General features: G+C 45.1%; 1 protein-coding gene across 3 annotated transcripts; it reads right to left on the bottom strand.

Moving 5' to 3' along the window:
* Positions 1 to 3,814: 3,814 nt before the first annotated feature.
* On the bottom strand, positions 3,815 to 24,213 carry LOC149355657 (uncharacterized). Of its 3 annotated transcripts, none has more exons than XM_089583971.1 (6): positions 21,828 to 24,213; positions 20,854 to 20,935; positions 20,208 to 20,282; positions 15,828 to 15,958; positions 7,770 to 7,878; positions 3,815 to 3,882 (listed from the first exon to the last, which is right to left on the bottom strand). In XM_089583971.1, the coding sequence occupies exons 1-6, from the start codon at positions 21,841 to 21,843 to the stop codon at positions 3,837 to 3,839; spliced, it is 459 nt and encodes a 152-aa protein (XP_089440097.1). In that variant the 5' UTR covers positions 21,844 to 24,213; the 3' UTR covers positions 3,815 to 3,836. The 3 variants fall into 3 exon arrangements, with proteins under 3 accessions (XP_089440097.1, XP_089440099.1, XP_089440098.1); XM_089583973.1 differs by having other exon boundaries at positions 3,815 to 3,887; positions 21,828 to 24,212; XM_089583972.1 differs by having other exon boundaries at positions 20,854 to 20,932; positions 21,828 to 24,212.
* Positions 24,214 to 24,590: the final 377 nt, after the last annotated feature.

The raw sequence follows: 24,590 nt of genomic DNA, 5'->3' as shown, positions 1-24,590 counted from the left end.
GTGACGAAACATGTGCCACCATTAGGCATCGACATTCACATGCGCGTATTTATGAAGAATTCACTGCTTGTGTCCGGACATGTGTTCTTTGAGGCTCTCAGTGCTTGAACCCACGAATGTACATAGAGTACAGTTAAAGACCTCTGCACTGATATGCGTGCGAATGTGACGGCCGAAGTTCCCTTTCATTCGCCCAATAAGGGCACACTTCACATTTGTAGGGTTTTTCTCCTGTGTGCGTACGCTTGTGCATATTTAGCGTGTCCCCTCTATCTGTTGCAAAAAGGCACTGCTCGCACTTGTGTGGTTTTTCCCCAGTGTGGGAGTTCATGTGTCTTAAGATGGGACGGCGTAGAAAACACCGTTGAGCACAGGGAGCATTTAAATTCCTCTTCTGGTTCGTGCGATTCTAGGTGTCTCGAAGCATCGGCAAAGTTCGCATTAGTGTGTGGGCAGAAGTTGCATCTCAGCGGAAGTCCTCTTATGTCAGCGTTCTCATACCAGACAGGATTTTCTTCACTCGTACCCAGTGGAGGACCCAACTCCCAACTTGTATGGGCCGCATTTCCGAGCTCAGAGGTCGACGGCGATGGTAGAAGAGAATTCATAGGAAGGTCGTTCCAATTTGTATGGGCCGCATTTCCAAGCTCAGAGGTCGATGGCGATGGTAGAAGAGAATTCATAGGAAGGTCATTTAAAATTGGTATGAGCCGCATTTCCGAGCTCAGAGGTCGACGGCGATGGTAGAAGAGAATTTATAGGAAGGTCGTCCCAATTTGTATGGGCCGCATTTCCGAGCCCAGAGGTCGACGGCGATGGTAGAAAAGGATTCATGGGAAGGTTCTCGGGACTGGATACTGCCTCTGAAATCAAAGTTGGTAACAAGTGTACGTTAGGGAGAGTCGGATATTTTCGTACCTTCTCGTTCGGCAACGTTTTCGTGCAATTCAAGAATGCCATGTTATTCGGATCATTGCACTGAAACAAACTGATGCTAACGAACATACGGCACACGTGCATTCTGAGAAAATGCACCACGCCGGCGACTAACGAAACAATTAGAAGAATTTTTAAGCGAGGACTTTGAATCTTAAGTCGCATTGTGCGGACAGCCATTGATCCAATTTGTGTTGCCTGGCTAGCAAATGCACTTCGATAACATTCGGAAGTGGCCAGCTTTTTCGACCGGTTGTGCGTAAAGCAAACACCATATCGTTGTGGGGTCAGATGTTTGCGCACTCTGTGTAACTTTAGGCTTTATATATGCCAATCACTGCGTTGTCAAGTTATGGGCATATATGCGGCGAGCTATTGAAAGAGAAATGATAGGTGTAACGCTAAGAGACCGGGAGCGGGCAGAGCGGGTGAGGGAACAAACGCGGGTTAATGACATCCTCGTCGAAATCAAGAAGAAGAAGTGGGCTTGGGCAGGGCATGTAATGCGAAGGCAAGATAACCGCTGGTCCTTAAGGGTAACAGAGTGTCTTCCAAGAGAAGGCAAGAGTAGCAGGGCGCGGCAGAAAGTTAGGTGGGCGGACGAGATTAAGAAGTTTCCGGGGATACGGTGGGCGCAGTTGGCAAAGGACAGGGTTAATTGGGGAGACATGGGAGAGGCCTTTGCCCTGCAGTGTGTGTAGTCAGGCTGATGATGACGATGGTCATTACAACGCCCTCGCCCTATTTTCTGGCTACTCTTTAAATGTAGACCGTGAACTGGTTGCATCGTTTCAAAGTACATGTTTCGTTTTGTTTGATGAAGCTGACGTCCCGACGCGACTCAAGTTATGAGGGACGCCGTAGTGAAGGTCTACAGATAAGTTCGATCGCCTGGGTCTTATTAACGTGAGCTGACATCTCGCATCCCTACGGTCTGTAGCATTCCGCCTCCATCGAAATGCGACTAACATTGCCGTGCTTGAAGTCCCAGCCGACCACTTTAACTACTGTGGAAACACGGCGGTGCACTTATAAGGAATGCACTTGCACTTCACTCTAATCACACACCTCATAAAACAGGTTGCCACTTTCCAAATCAGTATTGTACCTGAGCAGATCAATATGTCTAAAGGCTTTACACAAAACTAAGTGACTTCTAAAATTTGTATGAAATAAGACGAACATAGAAGCAATGCAAAAAAAATTGGCAGGCAAGGCCCCCCCCCCATAAAATTGATGTGCACGCTCACAATGTGAGTCACAGGCCGAAAATACAGTGCACGAGTGAATATATAAACCACAGAAATTATCACCACTCACGCAAGAAGAAGCAAAGAAGGAAGCGTACACAATGAATACGCGTGAATTGTTTGAGTTCTAAACTGTGTGTCAAGTTTATTTTGGTGTTAACCATTGAATGGTATACCAGCTAAAGGGCAAGCATATTTTTTCTGCGTAAACAGGTCAGTTGCAGTTAAAGTATTTGCACAACATCATCTTAAGAAAAAAGTGCTCTCAAGTTTGCGTTTTGTCTACAATTGCAGTCCTCAGCTTTGTGAATATGTGTGTCAACGAACGACGGAAGCGCGACTGGTTGGACTGAACTGGGTGAAAGTACTATCAGCGTCAAAAAGATGCGAACAAAACAACTGAAACGCGAGCACAATAAATCAAGCATATTAGAGGCTCGAGGTGAAATACAGTGGTGGGCTATTAACATTTAAGAAGAGCGGTCTTTTCGGCTTCAATGGCAAAATCAACTGCTCATGTATTTTGCCTCCCTAGTATAATATCTGCGAGTTGTGCTGTTCGCGTTTCAATTGGCTTGTTCGCGTTTCAATTGACGCTGATAGTGCATACTCGATCTCTAATTAGTTTTCGCTAAACTATGATATGCCAAGAGAAGATATTGTAACGTAACGTTACAAAGAAGTCTCCTGCGCCGAGGAACACCGGCAGCCAGTCAGGTCAGCACGAGACGGAGCAGAGTCACTTCGTCTTTCTCCAATGGCCCGTTGCGTTCTTCCTTATCTTCTAAGGAAGGCATGTGTCATTGCCCCCCTTGTTTGCAGCATCGCCTCGATGCGGCCGACTAGGAGCATACTGGTGAGCTACGGGATGACAGATAGTGGGGTAGGTTGGTACAGGAGGAGCACAACACAAAACGGGGCACTATCCGTCTCCAGATCGGTCAGCAGGGGGGCCGTGGTAGGGTTTCATTCGGACGACGTGTACAACGTCAGTGAGCTTGCGTCGTCTGCGGCTTGAGGGGTCTCGGGTGGCAGATTCTACTTCGTAAGTAACGTCACTGATGCGGCGGAGGACACGCTATGGTCCGAAGTACCGGCGCAGTAATTTTTCAGACAGTCCGCGATGGCGAACGGGTGTCCAAATCCATACATAGTCTCCAGGCTCGTAGGAAACGAAGCGCCGTCCCTGGTTGTAGCGATCAGCGTCTAGTTGCTGTTGTACCCAGTCAAAACGCACTACAGGAATTTACGACAGAAAACTTCTGTAGTCTGTCGTATTTTGGGCATGTAGTATTTCTGTAGTCTGTCCTCTGTAGTCTGTAGTGTCGTACTTCTGTAGTCTGTCTTCTGTAGTGTAGTATTTCTGTAGTCTGTCTTCTGTAGTGTAGTATTTCTGTAGTCTTTCTGTAGTGTAGTATTTCTGTAGTCTGTCTTCTGTAGTGACGTAATTCTGTAGTGTCGTATCTCTGTAGTCTGCCTTCTGTAGTGCATTTGTGTAGTGTGTTGTATTCCTGTAGTCATTACCAAGTACGCTTTATTTGTCAATTAATATGCAGCTACAGAGCAGCAGTCTGACTCTGAACATTCGATGCATTCCTGCGGTACAGCCAGGTATAAAAACGCCTCACTTGGAGCAAATCGACTATTTATTTACATATATACAGAATTTTTCTTCAGCAGGTCTCTCTTGTTCAGACTGTCCTAGGTGAAGAAAAAGAACAGTGATATATATAGTATGCATACACAACAAATGCATGCAAATGTTACAAAAGTCATACAGTGGAATCTTGATTATGCATTCCCCTTTCATGCAACGATCCACATTTAACATCAAATTGGCACGGGCCCGACGTAAACCCATAGGAATAATGCATTAAAGCCTCAATTATACAACTGAAGAATATGCACACGCCGCTTCATACGATGGCTGGCGGGAACCGTCTGGAATGGGAGAGACATTGGCATGCAGAGCACTTTACTGACAGAAGTGACGTCAACCAAGCTGTTTCCAGATAGAAATCAAGATGCAGACGTGCATGCAACGTGTGACCAAGTGCATCATGGCCTGTAATGACTGTTCTGCCAACGGCTCAGAATGAGTCCGTGCATGCAACCCGCATCTATCAGTGCGAGGCGGTCCGCCTGGCCCGTTTTTCCGCGCGCTTCACTTACGAAGACGTTGCGGGAATAAAAACTGCACGTTCATACTACCATAAAGTTATTGTAGAGGCGGTAAAAAGAGTAGACATTTCTGTGATCGCTGGTGGCTAGTTCAAAAGCGCTTCTCGCTACACCTTGAGTAAAGCACATGTTAGGCCTACAACACCAAGCAAGCGGTGTACTGTCAGCCGGCAGAACGCACATCACTGCAGAAATCGTGCCAAAGGTGGACATTGCGCTTTCTTTTTTCCTTTAAGATACGAATTCTTAGTACAACATGAACTGGTGGGCGAGTTAGTCTGACATATCTTAGTGAAGCAGCGCAACGGCACAAGGCCAAGGGAAGAAGGGGACAAACAGCGCTGAACTGACAACAAATGTTTATTCCGGATGCTAACAGCATATATATACTCTTTTGCACCTTAGAAAAAACAAAGAAACAGAGAGCAGCAGAAAGTATCAATCCCAGTCATTGTGCGCATGCAGCTGTATCGCGTGTACATCGATCATTTGAAATCAGGAAGTTGTGCTCTTTCACCGAGATGGCAACGGAAGGAGTGCTGATACAATTCACACCCAGCTTCATGATCTCAGATGCCTCAATAATCTCTCGTGTAAGCTTATCCTTGTGTTTGGTAACAACTTGGCTGTTTTTGAATTCTGGGTAACATGAACAGTCACGACAGTGAGTACCTATGTGGCGGGCCGCGTTCTTGACATTGTTTGCGTGCTCTTCAAGTTTTTCATTAAGACACCGGCCAGTTTGGCCGATGTATGACCCACCACACTTCAACGGGACTGAGTACACCACGTTGTCTTGGCATGGCACATACTTCATCCTGTGGTTTTTCTTGCAATTATGACCAGATTCCGATCTTTTATCCGGGCGATTAACTCTCGCACACAAGCCACTCAGTCTGACAGGAGCCGAAAAAACAACATCTACTCCTGCCTTTTTGCCTATTCTCTTCAAATTGTGGGACACAACATGAACATAAGGTATTACTGCCAGATTTTTTTGCTTGGAATGGGGGACAGCTTTGCCCTCCTTCAGCTTTTTCAATATCCCTTCTGCTACTGATGCCAGAATATGAAGGGGGTATTTTGCGTCTGTTAGCCTATCAACCTGATTGGAGAAACTAAATTCAAACTTGTGTGGGCAGGATTTTTGCATGGCATTTTGAAAGCATGACGCCACAATGCCTCTTTTAACAAGCTTCGAATGGGCTGAGCTGTATGGAAGTAAGGGCTTTTTACCCCTAGGATCAAATGCCCAGCATACATGGAAATCAGTAAAATATAAGGTCAGATCAAGGAACTTAAAGCGATCATTCACAGCCACTTCATGCGTAATTTCCAGCGGCGAAAGCACTTCACAGAATATCGCGCACAGGTCATTCACTTCCGCAGCGAAGCTAGCCGGGTCACAATCTAGTAAAATTAGGTAATCATCTACATATCGGAACACTCTTGCAAGTGTTGAGCTCATGAGTGATTGTTCGAGTGCCCTGTCAAGCTTAGCAAGGAACATGTCACTTAGCAATGGAGCGATGCAAGATCCTATGCAGATCCCATTCTTTTGAACTGTTTTTATTCAAAAGAATGGGATCTGCATAGGATCTTGCATCGCTCCATTGCTAAGTGACATGTTCCTTGCTAAGCTTGACAGGGCACTCGAACAATCACTCATGAGCTCAACAGTTGCAAGAGTGTTCCGATATGTAGATGATTACCTAATTTTACTAGATTGTGACCCGGCTAGCTTCGCTGCGGAAGTGAATGACCTGTGCGCGATATTCTGTGAAGTGCTTTCGCCGCTGGAAATTACGCATGAAGTGGCTGTGAATGATCGCTTTAAGTTCCTTGATCTGACCTTATATTTTACTGATTTCCATGTATGCTGGGCATTTGATCCTAGGGGTAAAAAGCCCTTACTTCCATACAGCTCAGCCCATTCGAAGCTTGTTAAAAGAGGCATTGTGGCGTCATGCTTTCAAAATGCCATGCAAAAATCCTGCCCACACAAGTTTGAATTTAGTTTCTCCAATCAGGTTGATAGGCTAACAGACGCAAAATACCCCCTTCATATTCTGGCATCAGTAGCAGAAGGGATATTGAAAAAGCTGAAGGAGGGCAAAGCTGTCCCCCATTCCAAGCAAAAAAATCTGGCAGTAATACCTTATGTTCATGTTGTGTCCCACAATTTGAAGAGAATAGGCAAAAAGGCAGGAGTAGATGTTGTTTTTTCGGCTCCTGTCAGACTGAGTGGCTTGTGTGCGAGAGTTAATCGCCCGGATAAAAGATCGGAATCTGGTCATAATTGCAAGAAAAACCACAGGATGAAGTATGTGCCATGCCAAGACAACGTGGTGTACTCAGTCCCGTTGAAGTGTGGTGGGTCATACATCGGCCAAACTGGCCGGTGTCTTAATGAAAGACTTAAAGAGCACGCAAACAATGTCAAGAACACGGCCCGCCACATAGGTACTCACTGTCGTGACTGTTCATGTTACCCAGAATTCAAAAACAGCCAAGTTGTTACCAAACACAAGGATAAGCTTACACGAGAGATTATTGAGGCATCTGAGATCATGAAGCTGGGTGTGAATTGTATCAGCACTCCTTCCGTTGCCATCTCGGTGAAAGAGCACAACTTCCCGATTTCAAATGATCGATGTACACGCGATACAGCTGCATGCGCATAATGACTGGGATTGATACTTTCTGCTGCTCTCTGTTTCTTTGTTTTTTCTAAGGTGCAAAAGAGTATATATATGCTGTTAGCATCCGGAATAAACATTTGTTGTCAGTTCAGCGCTGTTTTTGTCCCCTTCTTCCCTTGGCCTTGTGCCGTTGCGCTGCTTCACTAAGAGATTCTTAGTACAGATACTGCAACCTGCTTCTGCGTAGTGACAGCGGTTTTAGAGAAAGTTTGAACAGAAAGACATGTCGCTGGCATGGCCGTATACTGTGCACTGCACATCTCCGAAGGGTTGTAGTAGTCATATTCCTGGCGCGTCGTTCATATTTTTTCGAGATTCATCCGACAGCTACTTAATGTGCAGCAACAGAGCGCTCGCCTGCCTTGTCTAAAGCCGCCTCTTCCACGCTGAAAAGCCTGGCTGTGTGCGGTCTCAGAACAGTCTGCTAATGTGGTCCATAAGTGCTGTTAACAGTCTGGTTCATAAATATAATCTTCTGTGCGTCATCTCAGTAGCAGACTATCCTTAAGCAGAACTTGGGTAAAGCAGTATCTCACTATAGTAGGCAAATTCCAGTGCGATTTGCAGGTTATTCCAGTGCCTAAGTGTACCATACAGACAGTTAGGAAATACAGTCAAGTTACGAGTTTTGTAAGCACATGAGCTTACCCAATCTATTCATGCATATAACAAGAGACTATTGGCTTGAACAGATATTTACCGCCGCAGGCCACAGCACTTCTGTGCCAGGTAGCGCGTCACCTTCTTGTGGTACTTTTGGAGATCCTCAGCCGAGCAACCCTTCAACTTCAAATAGTGCCAGAAGGAATCTGCACAGATGGGGTAATAAGTAATGTTAGTGTGGTTGAATATAAAAAATGAGCAGATCGAATAATGAGCATTAATACACCTAATATAGGTTGTCAGTTCGAATCCGTGCTGCAAGAAAGGCTCTAACTTAACTAGTAAGTTTATGCTGCACGACAGGCTGAATCGTATGACACCATCTGGTACATTCATGCAAAACGGTTCACCCACTAATTTTACAGGAATGTCGTGACTAAGCAGCCAGACTTTAATGCCTGCCAGACAGATATACATATACTGATCGATATAGTTTAGTTTCGAGCTGTGGTGCTCGAGCATCACACTGCCACCTGCTATTATTTTATTCCATTATCTAACCACCTCGGCTCCCATGGCAACTACTGGGATACACTGCTGCATTGGAGGCTGCCAACTTGGGTTCTATCCGTGGAATCAGCACAACTCAGGCTCAAAACGCAACCAGGCTGAGAACGCAACGCAATGCTCTAAAATTACTACCTCGGGCTAATAGCTCTGGGAGCAAAGCTTCACACACTGGTGCATAATATTATACTTCAGATACATCCAGCAAAGCAGTAGAGAGAAAAGCCCTTTGATGAATAACAAAATTTAGCTGGAGTTTAAAAACCCACTTGCACTCTGCGTAGGTTTGGGACTTGGGGGAAAAAGAGAGGTGCAGGAAATTGCAAAGGTTTTCAAGCAATTTCAACAAAATTTCAAAAATTATACAGCCCCTGAATTAGGGATGGCATACATCAAAGTGGTGACAAATGGAGTGACAAAGTTCCTTACACAGTGTGTGCACTGATGAGGAATGAGGAGGATTTGGTGTTTAACTGGAAGATTAACAGCAAATAAAGTTTATTGCGCATATCTGCTGCCTATGAAAGGCTAACCGCCGAATTCAGAAGTGCGCCTCAACTCGATACTCCGTCTCCACTCTGTGGAGTGGAGAAAACAACTGCTCTTCCATTTGATGGGCAGTTAGGATTGAAGAATGCCACTCGGCATTTCTTCAGACAAGGAGCTGCTCTAGAGACCTTCTTCCAACTGCCGTCCCTCGAGGAAGCATGAAAGGCAAATGATGATGAGAATAAGGCGAAAAATTGCCTTTGGCTACAAAAAAGCATGGCATGGCTATTATGTGTCTGTTTTATCACGCTGCACCACCTTAAGAACACAAAGAACCTCACCGTTTATTAGCCTAGTAAAACATCTTTTGCAAGCTGCCTGACGAAAGCAACAGAGAAAAACTACCGGAAACGCTTGCACATCTGGCAACCTTTGCCACCAATGATGTAGCGTCTATGTAGGCATTTACGAATGGTGTAAAAACTGCCGTTCGTCAACTTGTGGGAGGCTGCAGGCCAGCGGCGAAGCTGAGAAGTACCAAAATGGGTTTGGATTTATGGGGTTTAATGTCCCAAGTGACTCAGGCTATGAGGGATGCCATAGTGAAGGGCTCTGATAATTTCATCCACATGGGGTTCTTTCACGTGCACTGACATCGCACAGTACACAAGCTTCCAGCATTTTGTCTCCATCAGAATGCGACTGCCGCGGCCAGGATCGATCCTGTGTCTTTGAAGTCAACAGCTGAGCACCGCAACCCCTGAGACTGCTTCATCATCAAATTATGCATTACATAAATGACACTGCATCACAGAAAAGGACTAACAGTCATGGCCAAACTGTAGTTACAGCCAAAAGTTGGCACCGTGAACCTGCTCCCCACATCCAAAAGCTTAGACAGCTTCAGCCAACACACAGGAATCAGATTGTCTCCCAAACCCCATGCCACTGCCTCCCAAAGAAGGTGGCAGCCAATAAGTGGGCAACAAAAAAGTAAACTGTGGGTAACAACTTGAACGTCTTGCATCACGCTACAAGGTGATGTGAAATTTGAGGAAAGGCCCCAAGAAGCACATAATTTTTAGATTTTCAGAGCACTCTTAGCCCTTTAAATGCCAAATGTTTTCCTAAAAAACATGCCAGAAATTTTAAGGAATCAATTTTTTTGTGTACATTATTCTTGAAGCCACTTCATTGCATACACATGGGTAGCTGCAGAGCAGTCAGCTCAATGCACCGATTGTGGTTGACAGCACTCAGACATACAGACAAGGGACAGAAACAAAAAAGATGATGGCACAGGCACTGAACTTAAAACTTTTCCCAGAACTGCCGACATACTGCATAAATACCCACACCACAGGCACCAACACGCAGCGATTTATGCACTCGTGGTAACAAGAAGTGGTATGAGAAGTAGTGGAAAAACAACAAAAGCTAGAAGCAAAAACCAGAGGACACAGCACAGGATAAAACCAGAACAAGGTGAGAGAAAAATTTATAAGCAAGTCATTTTTAAAAGACTGCCAACAGTGGATAGGTTTGACCGAAAGAATATTTAAGAACTGGTCTGATAAAATGGAACTAAAAAACCTTATACACAAACACAGACCAAGCCCAGTGAAAAAAAAAATGAAGGAGAAATGGCAAGAAAAAACACGCAATAGAAGCAAAATGGCGATTGGGTAAGCAAACGAGAATTAAGCAACAAGCGAAGGTGAAGTGTGCTAAAAATTAAAAGGATAAAAGGGGAATAAAAACGCGCATGAGCCACAAAGGTGAAGCCAACAATTAAGATGGTTAAAAGTGGAAGATGACGTACAGTGAAGCCGAGAGATAAAATATAAAAAAGTGAAATTCAATAACCAGTATGAAGGCAAAAATCAAGGAAAAACACCAAAAGAGGGAAGTTGGCAGAAGAGGCAAGGCATGTAACACACATGTAGAACCAGGGCTAGATCAAGTACGTCCACAAAGAAAGGCAATCCTCCGAGTGAAACCAAGCGTGTTCTTTACATTCACCCCGGAGCCTGAAAATCTCTGCGGCTTCCACCATTGCATTGCGTCAGCTTATTACAGGGCTCTATTAACACAGTGGCTTTCTCGAACTTTGGGCAGCATGGCTTTTTTGCGTCCCATTATCAGCAGTGGACTTGCAGGTACCTAAGAGATGTACCCGATAAATCAGTGTAATGCTCTCTTAGCCTTCCATTGATGCCAATGTATACCTTGCAGCAAGAAAAAGGGATTGAGAAAGCACTTCTTGTGCATGCCACTAAGGGTTTCTGTGCAATGCAGTGCAGCCTGTTTCTTTTTTCTTTTTCATTGACGATCCTAGAGAGGTGTGATAGGTGATGGGGGGGGGGGGCGGCAGCAAAAAAAGCATCTACTCTATCTCTCGAATTTTCTAAAGGTAAATTTCACAGAACCTTAAGAAAATCGGAGAGAAAGCAGGAGTAGACATTGCCTTTTCTGACCCCCTAGCACCTATTGCAGTTGCGGAATCCTAAATGAAAAAAAAAGACGCTGCACCACGCAGCACAGAAAACCCTTAGCGCCATGCGCGGAGGGCATTTAATCAATCCTTTTGTCTTGCGGCAAGGTATACATTGGCATCAATGAAAGGATAAGGGAGCATAAGATTGATTTATCGGGTACATTTCTCGGGAATCTGCCAGTCGGAAAGAGCAAAACCACAAAACTATCACACAGAGGCAGGTGACAACACAAGGCCGTACTGACAACTGAAAATTTATTGAACAGCAGTGCTTATATAGACAAGTCACGTGTGTAATCTGCAAACAATCGTAAAGAGGCAAAAAAATTCAATGGCAACCATAGAGCTGAGCAAATATGACAATCACCTGCTCAAAAACGAAACAAAAACAACCGGGGGAAACACAGACAGAAACGCTAATTTTCCTGAAAAATGAACACAGTAGGCGTGCTGACACACTTATCTGGCTCTGACCTCAAGATGGCAACAGCCTCGACAATTTCTCTTTCCAACTGCTTCTTTCTTCATCCAATAATCTGTGTGCAGTTCAGTTTGGGATAGCAGTCTACAATGAGACAGTGAGTGGGACGGCAAATGCCTCCGGGTCTACTCAAGGAACACGCATACTCTTGCAAACAAATGTGTAAACATCTACCACTTTGGACGATATAAAACTGGCCACAGGTGAGGGGAATCTCGTACAACATGCCCGTTGGCGGTACTTTTTGAATGCCTCATGCCATGTGCAACGGGGGTGGTGTACACGATTCCTCTCAGCTGTGGTCGATTTTATACCGGCCAAATTGGTAGATGGTGAAACACTCCCTTGCAAGAGTATTAGCATTTCTTGGGTAGGCCCGGACGACCTTGCCTGCCTGTCCACTGTCCCAGTTGTAAAGACTTAACCTAAACTGAACTGCACACTATTATTGGATGAATAAAGGGCCAGTTGGAAAGAAATTCTCAAGGCTGTTGCCATCCTGAGGTCGAAGCCAGATAGGTGGGATAGCACGCCTTCTGTGTCCATTTTTCAGAAAGAATTGGAATTTGTTTCCCTCCCTAGGTTGTTTTTGCAATGATTGTTTGCAGATTACATGCGCAACTGATCCATATGAGCACTCATTTCTTCAATAAATGTTCAGTTGTCGTACCGCCTTGTGTTTTGCCTGCCTTTGTCCCATTCTGTTTTGCGGTTTTTCTAACGATTTCCAACCAACTGGCCTACAAGCACGTCCTAAATCTGCAAGTCCATTGCCAAAACTGTGACCGAAAAAAGCCATGCCACCCATGTTCGAAAAAGTGCCATTGTGTTAAAAAAGCACCAGAATAAGCCGACATGAACTGGTGGGAGCCGCCGGGATTCTGAGGCTCGAGGATTAATGGGCAAGAACACCCTCAGAAAAAAAGATTGCCTTTCTTCAGGATGTTTGACCTAGCCCTGGTTTTAAAAACATCTTGCATGCCTTGACTTTTCTGCCAACTCCTCTATTTTCGCGTTTTTGTTTGCTTTTATCTTTAATACTAATTGAATTTCACATTTTGATATTTTATAATTTAACAAAACTTCTGTTTGGGCTAGATGGTGCATAGCTATAAATGAAATGAAATTTAAGCGCACACGAAAAACGCACACAAGAGGAGATACACACAGGACAGGCGCTAACTTCATCTGATTTATTCGCAGGTAAGAGAGCGAAAATATATACATAAAACGAGGCATGCGCAGTAAAGAAACAGATCCTCATATCACAATGCGTGCTCAAGGTATCTGTATTCTGCCTGCAGAAGATTAACTGATGTATCACTCACACAGTCATGCCCCCTCTTCCTGATGTGAAATGCTTCTAATAATTCACGTGCCGTCTTATCACCGCTCCTGCCAAGAATCTTTATCTCCTTCAGCTGCGGCTCGGCTCTGCAGTTCGCACAATGGTCAGCCAAATGTGTCCCTCCACCCCTTAATGCCCGCAAATGTTCCCCCGCCCGGTCATTGACACACCGCCCAGTCTGGCCTATGTAAGCCCTACCGCAGGTCAAAGGTATCTCGTAAACGACACCGGAACAGCAGTCGACATACTTCTTTGAGTGCTTCTTCCTGCAGCCACTCTTCTTTTCCGTGCACGAAATGCGTGAGCAAAGGTGGGCAAGTTTCTTCGGTGCGGAGAACACCACAGGAACGCCGTGTCGGCTTGCCACCTTCTTCACATGATGGGCAACCTTGTGGATATACGGAACCACTACTGGTTTAAACGAGTTCCTTTCTAGTACGTTCGCTTTGGCGAACATGACCTGCTTGGTTTTTTGAAGAAGGGCCTCGGCCACAGAAACAATGACCGCGCCGACATAGGTACATAGGCACGTCCTCAGTAGGTACCTGCAGAAACACCTAGGCTCTCTACAGGTCCATGACCCCTTTACTGTAAAAAACTCGCTGCAGGTTGTACAGTTTCTCGAGGGTAATTCTGCAGTTGGGTATATGTTCTCGGTAGATGTGGAAGATCTGTTTTATTCTGTGCCCCACGATGTTTTGTTTGGTGATGTTAGGAGCGCGATAGAAGAAAGCGGAGAGGTGGAGTTCCAGAACTCATGCGGTCTTACAGTGGACAATTTTATGCGCGTTCTTGAGTTTTATTTAGGTGTCACTTTTATCTCTTTTGAGAATAAATTTTATCGTCAGAGACAAGGGATCTGCATTGGGTCCTGCGTAGCCCCTGTGCTTTGTAACCTGTTTTTAGCTTTTATTGACCGCGCCCTTGAGCAAAGCTTTAATGGGAAGGGAGTGCTGAAAGTTTTTAGGTACGTAGACGATTTTCTTATTGTTTTGAAAAAACTAAACAACATTTCTTACACCGAAGCAGTTGGCAGCATCCTGGAGAGCTTTCAGCAGAACGGGAGGGGATTGAGATTTACGCACGAACTCCCTTTACAAGGTTCGTTGCAGTTTTTAGATGTCAATTTTACTATAGGAGTTGATCATGTTTGTTGGGAGTACGCTCCGAGGGCACAGAAAGAGCTTTTACCTTTTGATTCCGCTCATTCCAAAACAGTTAAGAGGTCTATTGCCGGCCTATGCCTGGGGTCTGCTCTCTCGAAGTCGTGCCCGCGTGCTATGCAGTGTAGCTTTAATAAGCAAGTACGCCGGCTACTTATGGCTGGGTTCCCCTGCGCGGTCATTGTTTCCGTGGCCGAGGCCCTTCTTCGAAAAACCAAGCAGGTCATGTTCGCCAAAGCGAACGTACTAGAAAGGAACTCGTTTAAACCAGTAGTGGTTCCGTATATCCACAAGGTTGCCCATCATGTGAAGAAGGTGGCAAGCCGACACGGCGTTCCTGTGGTGTTCTCCGCACCGAAGAAACTTGCCTACCTTTGCTCACGCATTTCATGCACGGAAAAGAAGAGTGGCTGCAGGAAGAAGCACTCAAAGAAGTATGTCGACTGCTGTTCCGGTGTCGTTTACGAGATACCTTTGACCTGCGGTAGGGCTTACATAGGCCAGACTGGGCGGTGTGTCAATGACCGGGCGGGGGAACATTTGCGGGCATTAAGGGGTGGAGGGACACATTTGGCTGACCATTGTGCGAACTGCAGAGCCGAGCCGCGGCTGAAGGAGATAAAGATTCTTGGCAGGAGCGGTGATAAGACGGCACGTGAATTATTAGAAGCATTTCACATCAGGAAGAGGGGGCATGACTGTGTGAGTGATACATCAGTTAATCTTTTGCAGGCAGAATACAGATACCTTGAGCACGCATTGTGATATGACGATCTGTTTCTTTACTGCGCATGCCTCGTTTTATGTATATATTTTCGCTCTCTTACCTGCGAATAAATCAGATGAAGTTAGCGCCTGTCCTGTGTGTATCTCCTCTTGTGTGCGTTTTTCGTGTGCGCTTAAATTTCATTTCATTTATTGATATTTTATCTCTCGTTTTTACAGTAGCTCATCTTCCTCCTGTAGCCATGTTAATTCTTGGCTTCACCTTTGTTGCTCATGTGCATTTATTCCCCTTTTATTCTTTCAGTTTTTTAGCTCACTTCACCTTTGTAGACCAATTCTTGTTTGCTTGCCCAATCACCATTTTCTTTTCACGGCATGTTTTTTCTTGCCATTTTACTTTTATTTCACTGCCCTTGATCTGTGTTTGCGTGTAGTGTTTTAGTTCCGTGTTATCAGACCAGTACTTGAAAATTTTGGTCAAACCGTTCCACTGTTTCACGTGCTGGTGGTCTTAAAAATGACTTGCTTAAAACTATTCCTTTAACCTTGTTATGGTTTCATCCTTCCCTGCTCTATAGTCTTGGTTTCTGTTTCTAGTTTGTGTTGTTTTCCCACTATTGGCCATATCACTTATTGTTGCCACGAGTGCATAAAATTGCCACCTGTTGGCGCCTGTGTTTTGGTTATATATGCAGTGTTTCGGTGATTCTGGAATAAATCTGTAGTCAGCACCTGTGCCCTCACATTTTTTCTTTCTGACCCCAGTCTGTGTTTCTAAGCTCTGTCAACCACAAAGGATCAGACCAACTAGACCGACAGCTTGTCCTATTCAAGCTCAATGCGTACTTTTCAAAGAAATGCTATGGCGAAAACACTGTACTTACAGTAAAGCCTGCTTGACTGAGCGAATACCACTGGCAATTCGCAAATTCCCAGCCTGCTCCTGATTGCTGGCTCAAGCCGCACGCAACTTTGTGGCTTGCACGACTTCCACGCAACTCTTGGTCCCTTGAAACTGAAACATAGAGGGATGAGTGAGAGATATCAGATTTGATATGCTTGTATTGCTGCAATGACTAAGAAAAAACGATATTTTCCATAAGAACAATTATTATTTCACACTAGCTTCGCAGAGTAAACCTCGTTTATCACGACCTCGTTAACACTGACATACTGCACAGTCCCAGCCTGACTGCATCTAGTTCTATGGTGTCATATGCTTGTTAGCTATGAGCCCTTGGCCTTGCACCGGTTAATACAGACAACCACGGAATGGGCAATCAGCTCCGACCTTTTGAGTCATAGATACTCACAAGCTCAGTGGTCCCAGGGGTTCTAGAAATATTGGCAGGGCGACACAGTAACAAGCATTCCGCACCACTTGCTCTCGCTTCATTGCAAAAAAACTCTCACAGCAGACCTGTCCTCCATTTTGCAGTGTGAAAATAATCAAATTCAAAGCATGCACACAAAATGTGGACCTCTCTTCGAACAGAGCTTCAGAAATACGGGTATAATTATTGTAATTAAACCTACCTGCAGTTTTCAATTTATCCTAAAATTTTATGCAACTCGACAAGCAATAAGCATTAAAAAGGAATTAAAATAGCCAGCACTGTTTAAACAATATAGCTACGAAGAAATACGAGACGTATCCACTACTCTCCAGTGGTTCTTTAGCTTCATGCATTATCAATCTACACTTTCTTACAGGCACATTTGCACGTGAAACTTGGGTTTAACCCAATCTTGATGAATCTTTCTGGAATGCAACAATCAGGAGAAACCAGTTTTACTCAAAAACAAAGGGCCCTATACAATGCATCACAAGGCCGGCTAGGCGCACTCAAGACTACAGCCCCTTCCACAAGCCTCCAATTTGCCTGTCCTCTACAAGTTGCAGGATCCCTGTCCACTGCTTGTCGAATTTCGCTATCCCGCCTTGCTAGTTCTCCCACTGCCCTTCTCAAACTCTTGGAATTCTGTTGCTCTAGCAGATCATCAGCTATTGTATTATTTTTTGTTTTAGCACTACACACTCCATGCCAACAATGCTGGATAATGTACTTTAAATAGGTTTGTAGAGCGTGCAAGTGGCTTGCAGCTTGACGAATAGGTGAGAAAAAAACGCGGAGCCTCACAAATAGGTGTGAAAAAAACGTGGGTTATTTGGAAGAAATGGGCTTGGGCAGGAGATGTAATGCAAAGGCAAGATAACCAGTGGTCCTTAAGAGTGATAGAGTGGATTCCAAGAGAAGGCAAACGTAGCAGGGGGCAGCAGAAAGTTAGGCGGGCGGATGAGATTAAGAAGTTTGTGGGGATACGGTGGCCACAACTGGCGAAGGACAGGGTTAATTGGAGAGACATGGGAGAGGCCTCTGCCCTGCATTGGGTGTTAGACTGATGATGATGACAACCTGGTGAATTTGCCTCGCAACAACCGCTGCAGCCTGATATTTTGTAGAGCAGCACAATGGCCTTCATTTTTTGAGTGGTGAAGTATTCAAATAGCATTTTGTTTCAACCATGAGTGTAAAGGGAAGACATTTTATGTTGCACAAAATGAAGGAATTACATGCATACTGGGCTTTGGAAGAATGCCCTGTGGACATTACAAAACACTGCCATCCTTGCTTTATCTCTGCCAGGTAACAAAATTCATTATTCTCCAAATACTTTGGACAAAGACAAGCTGCCGTGCACTCATTCGAGCTCAGTGGACTTTCCCTCAAACCAATCTTCAGTAAATAATATCAGGATTAGGCAAAAGTAACTGTAGTGTATTTCAGTGAGTCAGTGCCTTTTACAGAAAGTTTTGGAAACAGAAAAGTTTATGAGCTTTGTGAGCACATGATTGCCCAATCTATTTACATAGTCAAATGGGAAATTTGCCTTCCTATTCAATTTATGCACATTCAAACAATATTTACCGCTGTAGGCCACATCAGTTCTGTACCAGGTAGCACATGCCAAAAAAAAGCCTTGATAGCGTAATAAGTAATGTGTGGTTGACTATAGAACTTAAAATCTAGACCATATCTCTTGGATCTAATCTTGACATATTTCTGCATAATACTATACTGCAGATACAAAAAGCAAAGCAATAGAGAGAGACAGAGAAACTTTGCTAATGAAATGAACAAAATATTTACTTAAAATCACTGACCTGTTACTCAGCATGAGGGAGGAAATAAGAGGGAAAGACGAAGGAAAACAGGTGCAGAAAATTGTTAACGTTTAGAAAATAATAAATTTAAACAATTTTTGGAAATGATGTATTCATTACTTTACTTGGTTTTAAAGGGTTTAATGCCACAAAGCGGCGCAGGCTATACAGGGCGCTATTGTAGAGGACTGGAAAATTCTTTAGGTGTGCTGACATCACACGGTACCTGGGCCTCTAGCATTTCGTCTCCATTGAAATGAGACTAGTACAGCTGGAATCAAAACTGGCTGGAATCGAACCTGCCTCTTCCGGGTCAGCAGCCAAGCACAATAACCACTCAGCCACCATGACGGCTCCCATTTGGGGTGACATGCATCAATGTGGTGACTGACGGGGCTGACAAAGTTCACTTCAGAGAGGGTGTGCATTGATGAGGTTATATAGTTCAATTCTCCCTGTGCCACATAATTAGACAGGTAAAAATTTATTATGAGCATATGCTGCCTATGGCAGGCCAAGAGATGTAAGACACAAAGCATATGTCCATAAAATGAAAGCAAGAACAGCACAATTTCCTGCTGTGAGTAACCGCTCCACTATCCAAAAGGATAGCCAGGTTCTTTAAAAAATGTATGTCCTGCCTATGTCCATTTATGATTCCCGCTCAGATTTTAATTCGCATTTATTTCCAACCAACTCAGTTCTCTCCCAATCTCTTATCATTAACCCTATGATTTTCCTGAGTGGTTCACCGCACTGTTCTCAATTTTAAGCCCTTTGTAAAGTACCCCACTTTTTCCGACAGCTTAGCAAAGGCAAAGCAGTTTAAAATTTCTTTTTGAGCATACTGCAAGGTGCTGCTCGTAACTTCTGAGTGCATGCCTAAGGCAATAAACCCCTTTCTTATTCTCCCAACCATTTCTTTCAAATGCTCTATATCTGTGCATGACCTGGCCGAGGTGTATTCTGTTTCGACTTCCAGTACCTTACTGCATTTCATAAAAAGGCCTCTTTCCTGATTATTAAGTATTGATTTAGCTCTCATTTTCACACTGAGTATTGATGTCCTCAATCATTTGCAAGAATTCATCACTTATACTACAACTCACCATTAATACTACAATAACATGAAATCAAATATAACTGAGCGGTTCTCCATGAGTCTTCGCATTTCCTGAACCAACCTGCTGCTATGCAGAGAGGGTCACCTCGTCTAGCATCATCACATCTTGTTCAGGGTATGTGGGTTGTGCAAAGTAAACAACAGTTGATTTCAGGTCACTGCAGTCAAAGCTACAAAGTAGCTGGTGCAATGAAATGTTAGTTCTAAGAAGGTCTGCTCGTTTTTTTTTATGCAGGCCCAAGTGAACACAGGCTAAACTGCATGCTGTTTGATGTCAGTGCAGGATAAAGATCCCCAGGTGGCCAAAATTATTCTGCAGCCCTCTGCTACGGCACCTCTTTTCTTCTTTAACTCCCTCCTTTATCCCTTCCCTTGCATGATTGTTCAGGTGCCTATCAAGATGTGAGACAGTTACTCTGTCACTTCCTTGGCTCAAAAACCAATTTAAAATTTTTCAAGGATACTGTCAAGAACGTAGAGGTACAAACTGTACAGTATAACCACATGCCACAGCAATAAACCAGCAATACATCTGCGCTGACAGGAGCTTGCCAAGTACGCTGCAAGGATGCTATGCCACACAAGATTTGGTGTCATCATACAATGTTACTTTACTGACTGACATTTCAATGTACAAGCACTAAATACCATTAAAGTATTATTGTACAGCACAACGTTTTTAAAAGATAAACAAACATTTTGGCCCTTTTAGAGGACACACATGCATAAAAGGCAACAGGTGTGGAATAGTCACTGCACCTGAAGCAGGCTCAACTTTATAATAACAGCGCAGTGTCAAGAGCTACATGTGCGGCTATATTTCGTACAAATTTGCAGTTCATGTAATAAGCTGAGGTACTGCTGTAAAGTGCATGTAGAGTTCTGCATGCATTTTTAAACACAGCAGTGAGCCTATGTTGAAAATATTTTTCAAAACAGGCAGGTAAGGTATGCGTAACTGAAAAAGATAATTACCATGAATGGCTTGGAGGGATGGCACAGCTGAAGGCAGGAAGCACGCATGGCCCAGCAGATGCTGGCAGCTGGCAACTGCAGATAAATACGTCCCAACCAACAGCTGTCAGTGCCAGTGACAATGTCATGAATGACGACAAAACAAACTGTCGACTGCTTCAGAAACTAAAATGAGGTATTAATATAGGAACACAAAAAGCAATGAGGTGGCCCATGACAAAATAAATAAGGAGATTGTATGTGAAACACCCATACACATTCTTTGAGTACATTTACATGACTGTCATAACCACATTGAAAGATGAGCTGGCTGGAATACCGCTTTATTCTTATGCATGATGAAAAGAGCCCAACTATTCGAATATAGCATGCGCAGGCTTTAGTTAATTACTATTAGGGTGCCTTGCACCAGCGTCTAATGTATTCTTAAATTGAACATAGCACCCAGTCGACCAGTTTACCTTGCATAAATGAGAAGAGAAAATGCAAAAGACATGCATTCAATACCAAGGAGCCCGATATCTCACGTCACAACTGAGCATGATACGAAAATTAGTAGTGCATTTAACAAATTCCACACAAATAAAAACAGCAAAACATTTGTCGAGTGGTAATGCAAGTAGGGGCAAGAGCAAAAAAAAAATACCGAAGAACACTGGTGAGTGAGGTGCAGGGAGGTCTGTGGGTAGGGTTCCGTGCCTGGGAACAGTTCCGAGCGCGGAGAACTGCTGCCGGCAGTCAACCAAGAATAAATAAGAGAAAGTGAAAATGAATAACAAACCATCACCAATTGCGAACGACCTGAAAGCGGGCCGCATAAGCGAGGCATACAGCAAAAAGCTTGAAATCCCAAATAAGTGTGCAGTTGCATCCCCAACAGTTCAGTGCCCTGAAGGAGAGGAAGCATGGACGCCTACAGTTCAGGGAAGACACAAGAACGACCTAACTGACATAATATTGCCAAATTCTGTTCCAATGGGGAAGCACAGATAAAAAGTTTACAAATGACTAGTACATATGCGCCAGCCTTCCACATGCGATCACTGTCTTCAAAATAATTTGCATGACGAATATTAAGAAGTAAGCACTGATCCGATGAGCACCAACACCGAGCAAAACCATCCGTCGTCTGTTCGCAGCTCGCCTAGCGCGAGTGCTTCATCGCGCAGCACTGCCGCTCATAATAATCTTCTAAATAGCACAAATCCATCCGATGGGTACCAGCCGCGAGCAAAATCACCCGTTGTCAGTTCCCTCGCCTGTTTTCAGCTGTCCACGCAAAAGCGCTCTCACCCGCGGCACTGATCGTCGTCTTCTACGCAGTACAAATCCATGCCAGTTGAATGTAGTAAACATTGTAGTTTTTCGCAGCGCTAGCAAGCGACCGCATAACTCTGCTGTGATCTCTGGTGGCATTTTTATTTACCACGGCACCTGAGTACTAAACGCAGACTATGAAGCAAGACTTGTCACGCAGGCTATACGTCCGTTCTTTTCAGGCAACGCATTATAGCTGAGGCAACCGCACGCAGACTGCCTCCACTGCCATCCCTATATAGCCGCACACTAATAACGCGTGTGAATACAGATCAGTAATAGAGAAGCGGTGACGGTACTCACCAATCATGCAGCTCATCCAGGCTTAGTAAAACCGCGCCGTCGTCTTCATTGCCTTTCCAGATGACAAGACGTCGTAGCGCTGCCTTTCTTCACGGCTTTGCCCGTCCAAACTCACCGATGTTGACTGGGCGTAATACTCGTCGTTGGCTTCCAAAACACACTTCTGTTCTTCACACATGTCCGCCGCACAAGCACTCAAACAATGCCATGAAAATCCAAATAACACAAAACGTGAGGCAACGCACGCACTGACATGGCGCCGGCGTCAGCGGCTTTGCCCTTGTTTTTGCGTCGTTGAAAAACTGCAACTCAAATGCGCTTTTTTACTACTAATATTTGAATTATGTTCAGAAGAAAAATATTTCAATTGTTTTAAATTTATTTTTTTATTAAGTGCGAACACTAAAGCGCTTTTAAATACTTTTGTAGAAGCTGCGATCCTGTGATCCCATCACCCAGGGTGCCCCGGATGTTCTAGCAGACGATGGAGCAGACGACGGCGCAGACGACGCTGTTGACGGAATGAAATTTCGTTTGCTGCCAGCTAAAATCTCTTAATTGCGACAAAACGGGCAAAGAAATGCACCGTACCTCAAGCTGGTGCATATCAAGGATATGTTGGACGTGAGCGGTAGGACTGAGAGCAGCTGCGATGCATTACTTTGACTGACGCGGGCATGCTCGACGGAGATTTACACGAAACTGAGGGCTTAACTGTGACCCGTACAAGCGGATAACTTTGATATCAACTGCTTTGCGAAACTACGCCGATAGTTGCGTCACACTTTAGCTGATATGCAACAGCGGCTCGCACTCGCCGCATCTTGCTCGCGTGTACTTTCACAATTGAGCAAGAGCCCACATGGAAGCCGATAGAAGCAACTGTGTTTTCGAGTTCAGATTGTTCCGCGAAATACGAGCAGCTTGTTTTAGCACGCACTCGAATTGTAGTTCTCAGCCAGTGCGTCACGAGCGGTGACGATGGCCTCGATGACGAGCGTAAGAATCACCTTAAGGTGGCCGCAACGAAGCCGGTTTCCCAAGCGTATACAGTGAAAGCTCGTTAATTCGACCCCCGTTAATTCGGAAAATCGGATAATTCGACGCGCGCGCGAGGTCCCTACAATTATACATAGGAGTCTATGGGGCGAAACTCTCGTTAATTCGAACAAATTTTGCCGTGCGTCGGTTAATTCGACTTCACTCCGCAGCCCGCCAAGCCGGTTTGCCGAGAGCAAAAAGAAAAAAAAAACTGCCATGAGCGGCGCTACTGTACGGCTGATAGGCCATCCGTATGGTCATATTATCATCCATCCATCCATCCATCCGAGGAAGCGAGTTAGCGGCGGCCGAAGCGGCTGGCGTCTTTTTTTTTGTGCTTTGTTGTGTCGCAGCAGTCGCTACGATCGCGGTTATTTACGGCGCCTTTTTTGGTAAATGCGCGCTTTGTCAGCGTGTTTACTGCGCTGCTTGTTGTTGCTGTTTTGTTGCGACTGAGAGAAGGGTGAAAGGAAATTGCAAGGGATTGCCTACTGGCTCAGCCGAGCCACCACCGCTGCCATGTGCAGATAGAGGAGAGTTAAAAGATCAGAGGAAAGATAAAGAGAAAAGATAAGACGCGCGTCCCAGCAACAACGCCGTCCCCGCGAACGCTGGCTGAAAAAACAGATAAGCGGGGAGCCGCGCTCCCTTCACCTCCTCCCCACCTCCTCCCCGCGCTGCTTTCGGGTGGGTAGCGCGCAGGGCCTGCGCGCCTCGCCTTTGTGTCCTGTCAGCTGACCGAGGATGAAATAATTAAAGTGACAGGCGCTGACAACGACGACGATTTACGATTGTGAGCAGTTGTCCCAAATGCCGAAGTGCACGGTGAAAGGAGCCGCAGAAGCCTTGTCTGTGCGGGAGGACTTCTGTGAACAAATCCCTGACGGCGCGTGTGCCGCGGAGCACCTGGCAGCTGTTAGAGCTATCGTAGTCGCTCAAATTCGCTCGAAAAAGCAGACGGTGATTACAGATTTCCTTGCCAAATAAAGGTATACGTCCTGTTGCGGCAAACATTGTTTTTTGTTGTTCATTCGAAAATTCGACATTCGGATAATTCGACAATTTTTCGCGGTCCCATCAGTGTCGAATTAACGAGCTTTTACTGTATGTGAGCTAAAAGTTGTTTACCTGTGCTGCAAACGTGGGCTCAGTCGCAGTCCAGCCGCTAGCTGCTCAGTTTTCCAGCCTTGCGAGCCCAAGTCGCTGGCTGCTGAGCATTGCGGGAGCTGAGCTTTCAGAAATGACACTGCCCGCGAGCGCGCCGGGCGACAAGTTTGCACTGCTCCCTGGATGTCGTATTCGTCGCTAAGCCTGGCAGGTTTCATATCGATGCCAGAGCTGAGAGTGCTTTCGAACTGGCTATAGCGCTGAGGTGCTACTCTCTTCACTGTACGTTGTACTGTGAACCATGTCTCGTAGTGAAATAAAGATATGCGCGGTTTCCGCGCTAACGGTGACGTCGAGGACGAGTTTAATAAACGCTGTAAGGCAGCAGATATTCGATGCATATATGTGTGCTAAATTTGTTCACCTATGCTGCATGCAAACGTGAGAATAAAGTCTCGCTCAGTCGCAGGACAGACGCTCGCTGCTCGATTTTCCAGCCTTGCCTGCTCAGTTCGCGAGCTACTGAGCCAATCATTGAGCGAGCCGAGCTTTCGGCAACGACGCCGCCCGCGGGCGCGCCGGCCGACGAACTGCGCGCTGCTCTCTAGCTACCCT

Source organism: Amblyomma mixtum, chromosome 3 (genome assembly GCF_055824585.1).
Source record: "Amblyomma mixtum isolate Tamu chromosome 3, ASM5582458v1, whole genome shotgun sequence".
Taxonomy (NCBI): domain Eukaryota; kingdom Metazoa; phylum Arthropoda; class Arachnida; order Ixodida; family Ixodidae; genus Amblyomma; species Amblyomma mixtum.
The sequence above is the reverse complement of the archived record's forward strand: the minus strand, read 5'-3'. Positions and strand labels throughout refer to the sequence as shown.

What these genes read in the sequence shown, in the direction of transcription:
- LOC149355657 (XM_089583971.1), bottom strand. An exon ending in TCACTCACCAGTGTTCTTCG is followed by an intron (nt 20,283 to 20,853) that starts GTATTTTTTTTT and finishes ATTTATCTGCAG; the next exon opens with TTGCCAGCTGCCAGCATCTG. An exon ending in TCAGTCAAGCAGGCTTTACT is followed by an intron (nt 7,879 to 15,827) that starts GTAAGTACAGTG and finishes CCATCTGTGCAG; the next exon opens with ATTCCTTCTGGCACTATTTG.